The sequence below is a fragment of the Dysidea avara genome, chromosome 9, assembly GCF_963678975.1.
Source record: "Dysidea avara chromosome 9, odDysAvar1.4, whole genome shotgun sequence".
In the NCBI taxonomy this organism is placed as follows: Eukaryota; Metazoa; Porifera; class Demospongiae; order Dictyoceratida; family Dysideidae; genus Dysidea; species Dysidea avara.
In genome coordinates this window covers 27,601,783-27,619,563 of record NC_089280.1, presented here as the reverse complement: position 1 = coordinate 27,619,563, position 17,781 = coordinate 27,601,783, and the positions used below count along the sequence as shown (strand labels likewise).

Sequence of the window (17,781 nt, the reverse complement as noted above, 5' to 3'; positions counted from 1 at the left end):
TCACCAACAAAGTAACCAGACAAACAGAATGCTATCAGTCTCTGCTGGGCCATGACACTCAATAGAATGCAGAATTTCCCATAACAATGGTAGGTACGCCTTTTTTTTAGTGGTGTCTGGAAACCCCAGCTACATAATATATACATTTTGTTTTACTATACGGAACTCAATTAATGACACAAGATAAAACAGTACATAATAAACAAAAATATATATATATATTTTTGACAATTTCTCAAACTGCAAATTTAAACTGCTCTTTCTCCTAGTACCCTATACTTTACCACCCACAATTTATACCACCGATAGCCTAGTTCATTAGCTACAATTCGGCACCAAGCATTTTAAAATTCGTTTTTCTTTCGAGGAGAAATTAACATGCAAATTTCTAATGCATGTGCAAACTTTGTCCGAAACGCCCGCCCCTATCTTATAGTAGTTAGCATCATGCGCCTAGCTCGCACTTCCCCGTTAACGGAAACCTCTTAAAAGCGAGAGTAAATGATTACATGGATTTGTGTTTGCAGGTCTCCGAGAAAACCAAAATTCTTGTTGTCATGACATAATGAAGTCGCGCATGTGCAATTATTGCGCAAACATTTCCAGGAAATCCTCGCTTCTCTGCTAACGGAAACCTCTGCCTACAAAAGCGAGCGATTTGTTTCAGACTGACACTTGCTCAGTGATGATGATGATGATGATGATCGTATGCTAGAGATGCAGACTATATAGTATAGCGACTAATACGATCGTCCCGTCCGAGTAGATCGACCGTTGCGTGGACCGTTTTGCCACAGTAAGTTTTGTAACTTGATCTGCAGATACCAGTTACATACAGTGAAACCTCTCTTCACTTAACAAACTCCCCAAATTAAGGACACAATAGAAAAAACCTCCATAACAAGGACAAAATTTTTGGTCCTAACAAATACTACATGACCTACAGCAAAATATGGACAAAAATTCTGGATCCCAAAATGTCTGTAATAGAGTTTCCACTGTATAACTATTATTATTATTATTATTATTATTGTTTACTGAGCAGTCAGCCCTGCTGGTGTCTCAGGAATCACATAAACAAATACATTAGGTACAATAATATGATTGGAGTCTAGCTGTAAATAGATCAGTATCTGCAATTTCAATTGTGTCAGTTGGTAGTATGTTCCACTCGTTTATTGTTCTTGAGAAATAGCTGTTTTGGTATGCCATGGTGGATGAGGTAGGTAAAATATAGTGAAGATGGTGGTATTGTCTTGTTGGTCGTGTTTTTGGTAAGTAATAATGAGGAATTTGGAGTGATAACTGTTGGTAGTGTATCTTATGCAATATTTGTAACCTAGATAATTTCCGACGAATTTGTAATGTAGGCCATTTCAGCTGATCCAACATTAGAGAAACTGAACTGAATCTGCCATAGTCATTCAACACCCAGCGCGCTGCTCTTCGTTGTACTTTCTCTAACTCTGAAATATCTCCAACGTGGTAGGGATCCCAGACAGCATACCAGAAGCCGCTTAGCTAGATAGCTTAGTAGCTACTAACTATATATCTAGCTAAGCAGAAACTTTTCGGAAGGTATGAAATCAGAAGTGCGCTTTCCTATTGGGTCAACTAGAGGGATCAACGAAAATATATTTTTAATTCCATGGCTATACATATAGTAAAAACAAACTAGCTAGTGCCGGAAGGTCACTACTATAAATGTATAGTGTCACTACTATAATGTCTACCACAAAACTCACTAGCTATTTTTATGTACGAAGTTGTTATTGTTCCGACAGCTGGAAATATTTTGTCAGGGCTATTGTTCTGGCAGTCACTAGATTTCTCTCACTATCAAGCACACTAGTTGTATGCTATGCCCCGAGTATTCAACTTTAATACGTCTAGTAGCTAGGTTTCCCCGGGTATTCGACTTTAGGGGACGCGCCAGTCTATAGTAGGCTGCCCCGAGCATTCAACTTTAGGGGATACGAAAAGTAGTATTAACGTTAGTGTTAGGGTCGGGTTCAGCTTTGGTTTCTTCTTCACCTTTGTCTTCAATAATATATCATGTAGAAGTTACTCCACTTGGAGACATATAAGGGAGTTGGGTAGCTGGGAGCCACGTAGTACAATGGGCATAGGCGGTACAGGGGGGCCATGGACCCCCACTTTTTTGGGACACTGTTTACAAGAAAAGATCGAGATACTCTAATAGAACAGTCAGGATCTGAATACTCTAATAGAGCAGTCACAGTATTCAGAGAAGCAGTGTAGCAAATTACTTAGCTACGTATGTGTAGTTATAAATAAGGAGATATAATTGGAGCAGCTATTGTTAGCAGGCTGTGACCTTTTTTTTCTTTTTTTGGTCTTCAATTCACAGCTGGCCTGGCCCCCTCACACTTTGGCCTGCTCCACCGCCCCTGACAATGGGTAAGACTCTGGGCTCAAGCACTGGAGGTCCCGGGTTCAATTCCGGATCAAGGATTTTTTTTTGTTCAAGGACCCTTTTTGTGTAAGTTTTATTTTTATTCTCGTGACTACCGGAACAATAGCAACATCTTTTTATGTATGGTGACATGGTGGCAGAAATTAGTGATGTTTTTTTTTTGCAGTGTATAGTTTTAGCTATACGTAGTTATCTACCAAGCATGTTGAGCATGCAGTTTGATAGCTATAGGCTATAAGTAAGGGGTAGACAACCGCCCACACAAGTTTCTAAATTGTGTACGAGAGTCCCAATATTTAAGTATTTCAAAACGTATTTCTGTATTATTTCAATAAATATTTCATGGATTTATATTTGGATTTCTCAGATAGAGCTAGTCCTTGGCTATAGTATAGGTTTGCCATGTTAAACTGTCAAACAAACAAATGGGCAATTCTCCTGATATTTCGCATGGCACAAAATCAAAACAATGCATGATGTAGATGAAAGAGTAAAAAGTTTTGCAGATCTCCACCATTTTTGGAGGGAATTTTTGCTTCTTAAGGATCTTTATACATGCACTATACATTATACAATGCCATTTCAAGTGAGTTCTGATTGGAGGGGGGAAAGTTTCAAGGATAACTTTGATATCTAAAAATTGCTAAAATTTCCAAACTATCATTAACTATATGCCATATATGGGTATATATATGTGTGTAGTCAGGACACACAGTAATGAGTCCTGCAGCCAAAGAGAGCCAATGCTTCCAGGCGTGCATGCAACATACAAGTGTGCAAAACGCCTGCCCATTATACGATTGTCTCTTCGTTCAACATGGATTGTATTCCCAGTGAGTGTGAAGCCTTGTAGGCATTGTAGTTTTCTCAAATTATTGTTTCATTATTTTATGATGTAAGCATTTCTTAGTACTTGGTTGTATAATTATTACTAGGACCGGATCACTCGCAACCAAGTACATAGCTACACTAACGTGACAACCCCCTGGTAAGGCTATGCACAACGAGGTGGTGATAGCATAATTAACATGTGGTCCCAAGTCAGTATGGCACAATAGTTAGTGACAGATACAACACAATAGTTCCACCATAACTAGAGGCCACCAGTAGCTAAGTACCAGTACAATGATATTATATTGTCACTTATTTTGTTATTGGCGGTGGTCAAGAAATGACTGCATGCAATGATAATAATTATAGCTATCATGATAGTGTAAGCTGTTGCCTAGCTAGTGACACAAATAGAGTGGTACATATGTGTGCATGCAAGAATTCTTACCATAATTCACTTTATTTTCTTGCAAAAAAATATTCATATAAAAGTATTTTCGTATGTATGATTTACCTGAATGACTGCTCCATTTGAGTATCTTGATCTTTTGCAAAAACATTCATGCTTAATTTCCTATATATATGAAAATTATTTTGCAATGAAGAAAAGTGAATTATGGTAGCTGCATAGCTAATCAGCATGCCACATAGCTACATTTCAGGAAAGTGTTTTATTTATAATGGAGACTCTGAAGACTTCATAAAACATGGCCATTGCAAGACTAGATATAGTCTTAAGACAATGGACTGTGGATGCAGTATACCAATACTTGACTAACTGTTGTTTATATTACTTTGCAGGCTTGATTAACTATGTCTAATCCCGCAAGTTACAAGAGAGTGTGCTGGTTGTGTTTTCAAGAGTGCAGTGACAACTACTCCTCAAGCACAAGATTATGGCAGAATGGTTGTAACCGGCCGCAGCTTCATCATCAACAAAATGGTAGTCAGTACACATGGGCTAGATGTCATGAATCAGGTAGTGTGCATCCAGAAGCAATACATACATATACACTTTATACCCAAGTTCTATACTGTGCAAGCGTGGGGACTTTACCATCAATCCTATACCCATATGCATATGGATAGAGTAAAATCTCTACTGTTTTCCTATTTTCTCATGCAGAAAATTGAAAATAGTTCTGATATGTGCATAATTGTTCCATGTAGCACATTATAACTGTGAAAGATTTAATGATTTTGAAATGCATATAAATTTAATTTGATGCAATTTCATTTTCCATACTGTGATTACAAGATTTACATAAAAGTTATTTTGACCCAGAATTCTAGGTAATCTTACCAGTAACTCAGTCAGCCCATGCAGCTTCAGTGTATGGTGATAGAAATGACAACAGATCACTTTAAATCTACCATACCAATGGACTAACCATTACAGCCTACCACCATTGAAGCAGGGTTGCTTGAGTTTTTACAGCATTTGATTTTGTACAATAATTGGAGAAATCAGGGCATCTCCAATGGAGTTTCTGAGTTTCCATACACTGGTCAAGCAATCTGTGTATAGTTTTGTTTTTGTATCTGCTTGTGCTGTACATATGTGTTTTAGCTCTGGTAAGGAAGAACAGCTCATGCTGCAGCTGATTACTAGGAGCACAGTCCATAAGCTCCACAAGGTGCAAAGGAGCGTTTAACATCTTTTAATAGTCTCTGCACACTGTTGGTGCCTTTTACTGTCACCAGCTTAATGCACAGTGCCTTATAAGGATGGTATTAATGTATTAGCATGGTTTCATTGGTTATAACACTTAGCTGGTGTTCAAGTATCATCTGTAAGTACAACTCCATACCATTGTCCCTAGTGGATTTGTTTTCACAAAATCATGCTCAATCGTTAAAATTAACTCACAGTCACAATTTTATCAAGAAACCATAACATTGGTCATTGAAGCCAATTAAAATACACCACAAATTAGATCCAATTATTGGTTTGCTGAATAAGGTAATGCTGGCTACAAAAAAAAATCACCTAAGGTGTGTTTTACTAGTTGAATGCTCCTTTGCACCATTGCGGCGCTTATGGGCTCCTGCAATTACCAAGAAGATAATAATAAATCAATCGATCAAATCAATCAATCAAGCACGATTGACATAGTCTAAGAGAGCAGTTGCCCTAATACAGTAGTGGTATTTGTTAAACTGCTGAAATTGCTCTTAAATAGAATCCAACATCCTGGAGCATGCTCTAGACTCCCTTGATCAGTGCTTGAATTGAGGGTATACAGGGGTATACAAAGTATGCCTTGTTAAATATTTTTCAGAAATAGTATACCTTGTTATATATCTGCTTGGCAAGTTGCAGCAGTTTAAAAATATCATGCAAAACTGATTTTTCTGCAGTTAATATTACAGGTGGAAAAGTGAGAGCTATCTCAAACCATCCCAACAGAATACTGGATGGTCCCAGATCAATTTACAATAATAGAACAGTCATATATACATTCTAATAGAACAGTCAGGTAAAGTACATGTATACTCTACTGTTATAGAACAGGAATCATTTTCAAGATAGTCTGTTGTCATGTTATCTACTAACCTCTGACATCCAAGAGCTAGAAGTGAGACTGCTAGTTGTGGCCAAAATACTGACTTTGGGCATAGGGAATGTATGATCATCGCTTTTGGTTTGTAAAATGCTGAGACAAACACCATATACATATGTACTTAATATTGCAAACTGATGACTTAAGACTAAAATTACAACCCTTGAAGTGTTAGCTACTCACCACCAAACCCCCACCCCCTTCCTGGTCTTCATACTGAGCAATTATTATACCTTCATGTTATTTTACAATTCAAGCACTGCTCTAGATTGGCATGCCTCACATGCTAGTATGTTTCTCATGTTAAGGTATGCCTTCCTCTTTACATAATTTAGCTATGTAGGTAGGCCCTGTCATTGACAAATAGACTTGATTGGAAACCAGTCACCAAACTTCCTAGAACTGCCCATGGTAGTATATTGCCATATGCAAATATTTGATATATTTCCCACTGTCCTTGTGCTTGGTAGGAGATTAAGGTAAGCTGTTGGAACACAAAATTTATCCACCTTCCTACCTACCTAGTACCTACCCACCCATGGTAGCCATGATAATTAATGTGAACATTTAATTACACCTTGCAGGATTGTTGCTAAGAAGACTTCCTAATAATGCCTTAAGATTCGATGGCAGGTTTATAAAATGTCAGAATGACCCGTGCCCAAGACCCTACTGCACTTTTGCTCACAATGATCTTGAGCTGCAAGTATGGAACAGTGAAAAACAAGCAGTGCTAAATTGTAAGTCACCCTATTGTGGCACAAGCCATATTATTATAAGTGTTTACAGATAAGCAACCACTTCCATCACCTCCAGTACTACAACCTCCTTCACTTGTGAGGGATTTTTCCAGGTCCTATTCTTATAGGGTTAGCAAACCATGATTTATACATAGTCTTAGAAGTATATAACTCTATAGGGTGGAGGTCTGACTAAACTCAAACACAAACCTGACTATGAGCTCCCACCTGAGAGTGAACTGGAGATAGACCTGTTGACCCAGCCACTTACTAGGGAGAACTATGTAGACAAGTTCCACACCTTGTTGTATTATGAAGAGCATGAACACAAAAGAGTGCTGGAAAAAAGGTAAACATGTCTATTTGAATGACTGTTAATTTTTAAGTGATTGATTGGTCACACATTTTAGTAGTAGCCTTAGCCATTTAGACATGTGCTACATGCATATATACATTTATACACACAAATAATGTAATTTACTGGAACACTTGTAGATGTGACCACTCTGCACTAAGAATCACCTTGTTTGAAAGATCTGATGGACTGTATGGATGTCTGTTGGGACTGAATAGTAATGACGTTGCATATGTTCAACAAGCTGCTACTCACGTTGAGATCACAATAAACCGTACCATAGTATCTGCTGAAATCACAAACTATAGTGTCAGCAAAAAAGGATCAGATGTGGTGAACATTCTGTTCCATGATAGGGAAAGGTTTTACCTGTTAAAGTCTAAACTCAGAGAGAAATCTCAAACAACCGTTCCTGTTCACTTCATTTTAAAGCATTCATACTTTCAGAATCTGCACAAATCTTTGGAAAGGGTTAATGCAAGGATTATTGAATGTATTTTTCCTGATGAGCTTGATGCTAGACAAAAACCACTTCCATACACTCCTATGCCTTTGTCAGACCGTATGCAGCTAGACAAGGAATATCAACTGCTAGCACTCAAGAAGATAATGGCCTGTGACTCCAGTGTTCCATTCCTAGTAACTGGTCCTTTTGGTACTGGGAAGACAAGATTGCTAGCAACTGCAGCAATCAACTTTCTCAGAAACCGCAACCACCGTGTTTTGGTTTGTACCAGTCATTTGCAATCAGCTGATGCTTATATTGATAGCTACTTTGGACCTCTAATGAAAGAACGCTGTATCCCATATGGAGTGGAACCAATTAGACTTGTCGGCTCTCCATCGTATAGATATTTTGGTGAATATCGTCATCTTTTTATAAGTGGCTTTGCTAAGCATAAAATTGAAAGAAGTCGTTTGATTATCACTACATTCTTGACAGCACCTCAGCTAATCAGGATGAAAGTCAGACCATTCACTCACATTTTGATTGATGAAGGAGCTCAAACACGTGAACCAGAAGCCATAGCACCGCTTGGTTTAGCTGATGATGATACTAAGATTGTCATTGCTGGAGATCATCTACAAGTATGTACTAATGCCCACTGCTTGTATACTGTAGTATTCTTTTTCATGTATGTATGTTGATTACTGTATTTCTTATAGATTGGGCCTCAGATGTTGGTTCTAGGAGAGAAGGCACAATCCAAGAATGGATTGGGAAAATCATTGCTTCTACGACTTCATGAACATTATCAAGACATCGTAGACAGCTCCAATGATAATCCCTACACAGGTAGTTTATTAGTAACGTCTCATAATTGGCTCAGTTAGTTACACAAGAATACTTTCATTGTTTGAATTGAATAGTGTTGCTGTTCCTAAAATTTCATTACATAGTTATATAATGTTACCAGTGTTCCTGCAAAAGATTACTACATTTATATGTAACTGTCAACTTATTGCTTGGTTGTTATAATAGTCATTACTTTTCAGCACCAAATGAGAGAATGTGATCACTAATAATAAGACTAACATGGACACTAAATGAAGGCAAACAATAAAGTTTAGTTGTGTAAACTCTGTACACTATAGGCAGGTACTGAAAGTTATGCAGTCAATTCCTTTCAAGGGTAGGACTATATAGTTTTCCACAGGGTTGTATGTACAATGCCTGACAAATGATGGTATAGATCTTTCTTCGCAAAAAAGACACACATATTTACTCCATGGAGTTCACTCAGTGCAGGGTGAAGTGGTCACAGCATTGGTCAAGGTACTGCAGACCTTCAATGCTGGACACTGTAAAGTCATAATTATAATAATAAAATACTTAAGTTAAAGGAAGAAAACCTATCCCTCCTGGAGGAAGACTGAATGTGGTGCCTAACTAGACAGTGGGTTGCCTGCAGTTCAAATCCTGGGGTTGGAGGGATTTTTTCCTTTTTGTAAGTTTCACTTTATTAGCTGTGTTAAGTACTGTCAAAGTTTAGAAGTCCTGTATATTCAGCTAAGACTGCAACACACATTACTGCAGACCTTAAGTGCTGGACATTGTAAAGCAATAATAGTAGTACGTTGCAGCATGTTGTTCTCTTGAGGAATAAAATTTACTCACATTACTATAGCTAAATTTAATCTACCTAGCTGTATTAATGTGGACCTTCAGAGACCTACCAACTGTCCATGTCATATGTACATGAATACACCATCTGTGGACTGTATTCTTTCCTTGTTCGTATACCATATTATATGTATCTCATACACTGATATTCTACTGTAGCATTTATCATGAGTTATATAGCATTACACTGTGTGCTTATATTACCTTGTTATCTGTTTATTAGCTCTACTACTCACCAACTATCGTTGTCATGATAGCATCTTGAGGCTACCGTCAAACTTGTTTTTCAAGTCCACGCTACAAGTACGTACTAACAGCAACCTACATCCCAAGACTGTGTCTGCTCTGGAGTTTGTCTGTACTTCAGTAGATAGTACAATTACTACTTCATCACAAGATTATAGTGAAGAAGAAGCCAGAGCTACACTAGAGCAAGTTAGTTTTACCTCACTACATTGTGGGACAACAATACTTATGTGTCAGTGTACAGTGTATTGACTACAATATGCTCTGTTATATAGGCACAACACTATGTTCTTCCCTGGCCAGTTGCACAGTGGGGGAAAAGGGACCTTTCAACTGTCTGTGTTATGGCATCCAGCAGGAACCAGGTATTTACAAGTATATCATCCTATTAATAGACTTCACATAATGATGTGTAGGTGAGACTGATGAGAAAGTTACTACAAAATGATTTCAGGAGTATAAAAGGCATTCAAACACTTACCACGTATGAACTACAAGGTCTGTCATAGATAGTACATAACATTAATATTTAAGATTTTGTCACACCTTAGGACGAGAATTCAGAGCTGTTTTCCTTAGCACTATGGAGATAACCAAATCAGATGGGTCTACATTGAATCCAACAAAGTCAATCTGTGATCAGTATGTTTTCAACACTGTCATCACTAGAGCACAGTCACTTGTAGTTTGCGTTGGTAACCCTTTCTTGCTTTTCTCCACTGAAAAATCCACTCCTAGATATAGCATTTATTGTTGGAGGGAGTATGTAAAAAGATGTTTGGAGACCTCCTCTCTGCAGCTAACACCACAATGCTGTCGAGCTGGTGAATCAGTTGTACAAGAACAAATTTGTCAGCTTTACAGTGAAGTATTTGAAGATCTTAAGAAATCACTTGATTCTCCTTGTACTAAAGCTCATGAAGTAACTGATAGCATTTTAGAGGCTTACAAAAGAGCATTTCAGGCTAGTAAGGCTTGTCAGAATGTGAAAGTGATGTTGGGAAATATTGGTGATGGTGATCGTGGTTATGTGCTGCAAAGGAATGACTGTATTAATGTTGAAAAAGCGCCCGAAGATGCTCAATTGGATGACACTTCAATAGAATGTTATTTGGAGAGTACAACCTTCAGGAAATGTACCGCAATTCCACTGAATCCAAAGGAAAAACCTATACCAATACAGGGAGTTAATAATCGGCGTTGTGCTCTAGAAGGAGCACAGGTGAAAGTACGTATGTACAAGGATATCAATCGGTGTGGTCGTGTGTTTGAGATAGTAGAGCAAGGTCCACAGCGACAGTTTGTGTGCCATGTGGACAGTCACAATTCTGTATTTTTCTTACCCATTGATCATAAGACTCCCAAATTGGTTAATCTGCCTGGCTTGTCCCGTGAGATGCTCATGCAAGCATCAAATGATCTTATCATTAAAGAGGAGTTGAAATACAAGCAACGTGCTGTGACGGTATTTGATCCAAAGTCCTTTTATATTCCTAACAAACCCAATGAGAAAATGGATATTCCTCAGATAAAGGATGTTATTCCTCTTAGCATTGCACAAAAGTTGTTGTTTGTGGTGTGGTACTTGAGGTGGACACCAAAATATTGTTATCCACTTGGTGTAGTGATTGCAGCCATACCAAAAGGATTAACATTTTATCATGGAGAACGACTGCTGTTAGCTCATCATCACATCAACACTGCTCCTGTTGATGAGGTTCCATACAGTGATAACATTTCAACAGTACCTACCACCTCATCTACCCTACCTCGCTATGATCATGCCTTCACAATTGATCCTCCAGAAGCAGAAGCATTTGATGATGCTCTTACACTGGAACCTGTTGCCAGTGGTGATGGTAAGTGTTACCAGTTGGGAGTACACATTACCAATGTTGGAGGTGCTGTAGAGAAGGGGAGTGGAGTTGATGACAATGCTCGACAGAGAGCCACTGTGGTGTATGGCTCCAAACTTAGTCAAAAGTTTTTACCTATACTTCCCAAAAAGGTAAGAGATGCACTTAGCCTTGCTTGTGGCAAGAATGCCTCAGTAATATCTTTTACCAGTCAAGTACATATCGATGGAAAACATGTTAGGGTAGTACCTAATACAATTAAGATTTGTGAAAGTTATGTACAATCCAGAGCTCGACTGACTTATGAAGAAGTGCAGCATTCACTAGCTGGAGTGAAGGATATACAACTAGATGGGAAGGTCACAAGTTACAACAAATCCTTATCTACTAATAAGACATTTGGTTTGGAGCAAAGACTTGCACTGCTACTACAGATCAGTGAGTCATTCTTCAGGGACAGAGTCAAATCTGATGATATGGATTACTTCATTGAAGGAATTGATCAAATACAAAGTCCACAAGCTTATTTTTTGGTCAAGGAACTGATGGTGTGGGCCAACAAGATTGCAGCAAAACATATAGTAAAAACTTTCCCTCAGGAAGCTTTGCTGCGTAGGCAGAAGCCACCAAACCAAGACCAACTAGTAAAAGCTCTTGAGAAATATAAGGAAAGTGTAGCACTTTCTCCCATTCACAAGACACTTGCTGATCACATGGGCATCACTGCTGAACCTGGATGTGTTATTATAATAGAGGCTCTCAGGAAGCAACTTTATGAAGCTTTGAAAAGTGGCAAATTAATGTGCACAAAAAATTTACTAAGGATCACCAATTATCATCCTCAACTTGCAGTCCTCTGTAAGGAAGTGAATAGCACCAATTGTCGAGCCGAATATGTCTGTTCTTCAGTGCTTCAGCAACAAAAGCCACTCTCACTAGATAATTCTAGTTATTTGGCATCACTACCACAGGATGTAAGTGAAGTGTATGGTCACAATGACTTATGTTGCTTATACACTCATTCCACCTCTCCTCTAAGAAGGTACATTGACATTGTAGTACAGAGGTTGATCTTGCAGAGCTTGTCTTCATCAACATCATCCACAGGTCTTGGATATTCAGACAGAGAGTTAAAAAATATTTGTGGAAATTGCAATACACAAACATGGAATATCAAAAATTTTGAAAGGGAATTTGACTGTTTTAACATTGCTTTATCTTTGGCACGATGTTCTCAGCCCTGTACAGTGTACGTCGCTAGTGTAGAGAAGAGTTTAAGCTTTGTAATTCAAGAATTAGAGTATGAATCTCTGTCAAAAGAGCAACGTAGTTTCCGTTTAAGCAGTATAACAAGTAATGCTACACCAATAGCTGCCACTGAACCAAATATTCCAGAAGAAGGTAACGAGCCACAAAGCTGTAAAACATATGTGTGGAAGGCAAAGATTACATCATTTAATGGTAAGCTAGCAGTAAACGAGTGTTTGGTGAATTCTAGAAAATTCCAGTCTGGTGATAAGTTGATCAAAGATGCAATGCTTACTTTCTGTTTAGCAGAAGCAAGTAGTGAGAGCATAAATGAAAGTAATCCTAAACGTCCAGGTTCTAGTGGTGACAATCAGTCAGCTTTGGTACAGCATTGCTACACGGTTGAGTTCCCTTCCAAATCAATATCGGTAGGTAAAGAAGATTGGAAGAAAGCAAAAGATTTTATGAAATTTCAATCACAAGACACCGCTGCTCCACTAAAAGTTCTGCTGGGTAGTCATCAGCGACATCCTGGTAATGATGTGTTTCCACCAAATGCTTCATTTGTTTTGTATGAAGTGAAGCAATCATTTAAAGTTTATGAAAGTTTCAAGGTCTATTTTACGGCAAGTTATAGTGATCACATCTTATCACCTTGTATCCAGTTGTTGGAGGTAGCTCCAATGTTAAATATGTGTGTACAACACAGTACTAAACCTGCTGGTTGCTTTTCTAGTCCAATATTGTCCCATGCCTCTAAAGTGGAATACAACGACACTCACGAGTACATTGAACTGTGGGAGAGTGTGTTACTAGCTGAAGCTGCAGTGCAAAGTGTTGCTAAGGCCGAGATACAACTAATTCAAAATGTTCCACTAAAATGGCCCACCTTGAACCAACCAGGATCTTCCCTTGATGATGTTTACTATTCTCCTTTTAAAGAAGGTGCAGCTAAAGAAGAACTTGCCGATATTACACTGACTATACCAGCCACGTTTGAGGAGTGTTGTGGAGAATATTTTGATCTTCAAGTTGGTAACTTGGTGTGTGCTCGCTACAACATACCACTGGATAAAGAAAAGGAAGTTAATGGCAGGAAGGTGACCACTGCAAGTGCAGTCTACCATTTTGTGATTCACCAGATTGAAGATCCAGATGACAGTGAAACTCAAACAATGGCCACCACAAAGAAAAGATCTAAAAAGCAAAATGCTAAAAAGTCAAAATCAGTCAAACAAGAAAGCGGTAAAGTAATTCACTTGAAATTTGCCAGTAAAGATACTGCACGAGTGTCACCATTCATGAGACAGTATTTGAAGGATAATACTTGTGAGATTCAAGTAATCCCATTGGATCTCCCATACAGGTAATGTACCATACTACAGACATGATGTAATGTGATGTCACTACAGGAGGATGTACAGGTCCCTACTTGCTCTGCGGTATACTGAAAATATTCTTTGTAAGGAGATTGCTGTGGGTAATGCAGCTAAGAGGATTAGATTTTGTAAGTGTCATGTGGGATAAACCAGATAAACAGAGCTATTAGTAGTAATGTGTTTAACAGCTCGTGACATTTATAAAAGGATGATTCAGATTCGACAACACCCTCTGGTATATGAATTGTGGTCAGGCAGACAACCAAAACAACTGAACAGGGAACAAAAAGACGCAGTGGAAACTGCGGTGAAGAGCAAATTTCAGCTGATACAGGGCCCACCTGGTAAAGAAATTTGTGTCTATACACACATTTATGCATTTTAAACCAGGTGCATGCCCACGGCTGCCTTCAGCTGGTTGGGAAAGCTGTGTATCTGTATGTTGGTCTACACATATACATAAGCAAAATAAACTTTTAACTGTGACTGCAAAAAAAACCCTTCTTTCAATGAATGAAAGCTGTTTTCATGCTGTATTGAAGACTGGCTTTCTGTTTTCATTGTGTTTACTTGAAGGGGGAGATGGATAGTCACTGAAACCACTTAACGAGGGGGGGGGGGGGGCATGCATATGCACTGCATGTAACAGTTAACAACTGAAAAACAATGTAGAAAGCCTTGTAAACTACCAGGAATGATGTATCCTTTTGGGTTGAAAGGGTTTCCTATGTACAGCAGCCATGAGGCTTTGCCTAGAGAATTTGCAATTGTGTTTCGTTTCAACATATGATAGCCAGATTATAAATCACTTGAGAATATACTTGATTTAAGTGGCTTGTTTGAGTTACGCTTCCTCAGCGATGCATAGCAATGCAATTGATGAATCATTAATTACATAAGTAATTTGCATGTATCATTACAAAACATAGCTATGTGTGTTATTTAATAAATTCAAGGGATATAGCTATAATAGTATTAACTGGGCACCTGATTTTTACAAGTATCCTGTAAAGAATGATATTCATATTCAGTCATCAACCATTATTATGAGTTTGAACAATGATTAAAGTAATTTTGCTGCACATATTTACTATTTAAACTTGCAGGAACTGGAAAGTCAGTGACTGGAGCTCACCTTGCATATGCATTCATAAAGTCCAGTCCCAGTGTTGAGACTAGTCAACAATCTGCTATTAACCAGAAGATAAGATGTGTAATGTATTGTGGACCATCTAACAAATCAGTAGATGTTGTACTGGGTACGTGCTTTGGTATAATAAGTTGTGAACCATGCATAACATAAAATGGTGAATCTGAGAAAATAAATTATAGTCCAGCTAATAATGCTTCCACTAGCCTTACAGCTTCTGCTAAATGGTGATAATTCTTCTATATAAATCTTCTTATGTTGTAATGTGTGTGTGTGTGTGTTTTGCTATTTCCGGTATCACATTACGTACCTGCTCGCTTTGTTCTGATATTAAAGCTTACACCTGTTTGTAGCTAACTATAATATTATAGCAAGTGTACTCTTAAGTTTACGCATACTGTCCTATTTTACTTAGGACATGGAATATATAGTACTTGTAAATGCTGTCACTACAGATCAGAGAGTACAATGTAATGAATGTATACATTGCTTACTATTATCTCTTTGCTATGTACAGACATGTTTTTGAAACATCCCAATACAAAAGATCTTCGTATATTGAGAATATACAGTAAAAGTATTGAGACTAAATCATATCATGGGCCACACAGCATCAAGGTAGCTTAATAGCAGTCATGATGTGTATCCACTACACAACATACAGGCATTCAACAAGCCCAGTTCTGAACAAGATTGTAGCAAAGCCCATGAACCATATGCCTTGCATAAGAAGATCCGTAGCAAAGAATGTTTGCTATCTGGAAAAATATCAGCAATGGAGAAAAAATTTGAATGGTTGTTAAATGATAATGAACTATTCACATACATGTGTTAGCATATTGCCTTTGCAGGTATTCAACAAAAGAAAAACTTCCATCTCCGTATGAAAGAATGGAATTCTCTAAGACTATCAAAGATGCTGAAGAAATGGTCATACGTGAAGGAAATTACCAGATTGGTAAATAGACATATGTATGTAGAATCTAATAACATCATCTTTTCTCAACCAAATCAGTGTTTTGTACCTGTAATGAGGCCAGTAGTGTTCGTGTGGTTGATAATATTATACCCACACATCTGATTATTGATGAAGCTGCCATGGCAACAGAGCCTGAGGCCATGATCCCCATACAACTAGCAGAACATGTGACACTCATTGGAGATCACCAGCAATTACAAGTATTGAAACATCCCTACACTGTGTTACTGATAACATCATTTTGGTTCATGTGTTCTGTAGCCAGTGATTAACTACACTCCAGCTAAAGAGAAAGGATTGGGATGCTCCCTGTTTGAGCGTTATGCAATTATGTCACAGAAAAATGCAGAGACGAAAGACAAAAGTTCACTATTGATGTTGAAAACCCAATACAGAATGGTAACCAAATAGTATGTAATCTTACCGTTATCATCTTGCGTTTCATTGCAGCATGAAGCAATTTGTGAGTTTCCATCAAAAGAGTTCTATGATGGAAAGCTCAAAACAGACTCATCTGTTTCACAACAGTTTTGTTCATTGGAAAAGTTTTGGCCAAAAGGACCAAATTGTCCTATTGTATTTTGTGATGTGGAAGGAAAGGAGGAAGATGGTAGTAGCCATCACAAAGTCCATCAAGAGTCAAAGAGCAACAGAATCGAGGCAGAGAAAACTGTGAGTGACTAAAAATGAGTCGAATATGTGTTGCAAAGTGTTGTATTACTATACAGGTGGAGATTATTGTGGCACTGAAAGAGAAGGCTAAAAAGAGCATAAAAGAGGATCCAGAAATTGCTGTCCTAACTCCTTACAAGGCTCAAAAGAAGCTCTTGGAGGATTTAGTAAAAGAGACGAACTTAAAGGTCACTGTATCTACTATCAATGAAAGCCAAGGTGATCACTCGGGAACAAATAATGTTATCATGGGCCATGCACTGTCACTATACTCTAGGAAGTGAATTTGATTTTGTGATCTTCTCTACTGTTCGGTCAATGCCTCACCGGATCATTAAGAGCAAAGCAGCTGTCCAGGCAGACAGAGTATGGATCAGAGAGCATTTGGGCTTCATCACTGACCATCACCAAATCTGTGTAGCGATCACACGAGCCAAATATGGACTGGTCATTGTTGGTGAGTAACAACACAAGCACACCAGTATTTGAAGGGTCCAAATAATTATTACAGTGCTTCTGTACTTATACTAGCAACAATAAAACGTGCAATTTCTAACATGAGTTACTTTAAATCAACTTTTAACTACTCATTGCTAAGTGACGGCTTGTTGTTACAGCTTACTTATCATGGTGTGTTCCTTGGTCACTCTAGGAAATACTAAGCTGCTTGACTATGACAAGACCTGGGAAAATCTATTGGCTCACTACTATGAAAGAGGATGTGTAGTAAAGGGCTCAACTTTTCCTTACAAATAACAATAAATATAACTCTGTACGGGTATAACTATAATCATAGTATTGTAAGGCTCTTAGTAAGGTGTTGTGCAGTTTGTTACTGTATACGGTTGTATATTTTCTCCTAGTATGGTGTTGTGCTGTTTGTTACTATATACGGTTGTATATTTTCTCTTAGTATGGTGTTATGCTGTTCAAATACGGTTGCATATTTTTAATGACAGTTTTATGAAAATTGTAAAAATAGTTAGTGTTGTTATTACAATATTATTCTACTTGGTTGTATAACTAGTGCACAGAAGGACCCACAAAATACCAAAAGGAGAACTTTTAAAATGTTCATAATAATTGCATGAATATAAAATTGCACTACAGCAACTAGAAGATGTTAATTTATATACGATGCATGGTTATTATGTTGCTGTGGCATTGTTACAATGTTACTGATAGCTAACTAGCTGTAA

General features: G+C 38.0%; 1 protein-coding gene across 1 annotated transcript; it reads left to right on the top strand.

Annotated features, from left to right (window-relative positions):
• Positions 1-650: 650 nt before the first annotated feature.
• Positions 651-17,563, top strand: LOC136266807 (3'-5' exoribonuclease HELZ2-like). Its single transcript, XM_066061823.1, has 23 exons — positions 651-796; positions 4,070-4,247; positions 6,417-6,572; positions 6,622-6,701; positions 6,752-6,921; positions 7,068-8,016; positions 8,095-8,224; positions 9,276-9,487; positions 9,574-9,663; positions 9,715-9,796; positions 9,850-13,768; positions 13,815-13,909; positions 13,970-14,125; positions 14,888-15,040; positions 15,449-15,549; positions 15,596-15,726; positions 15,783-15,889; positions 15,947-16,110; positions 16,172-16,309; positions 16,361-16,582; positions 16,639-16,801; positions 16,860-17,039; positions 17,235-17,563. The coding sequence occupies exons 2-23, from the start codon at positions 4,082-4,084 to the stop codon at positions 17,336-17,338; spliced, it is 7,668 nt and encodes a 2,555-aa protein (XP_065917895.1). The 5' UTR covers positions 651-796; positions 4,070-4,081; the 3' UTR covers positions 17,339-17,563.
• Positions 17,564-17,781: the final 218 nt, after the last annotated feature.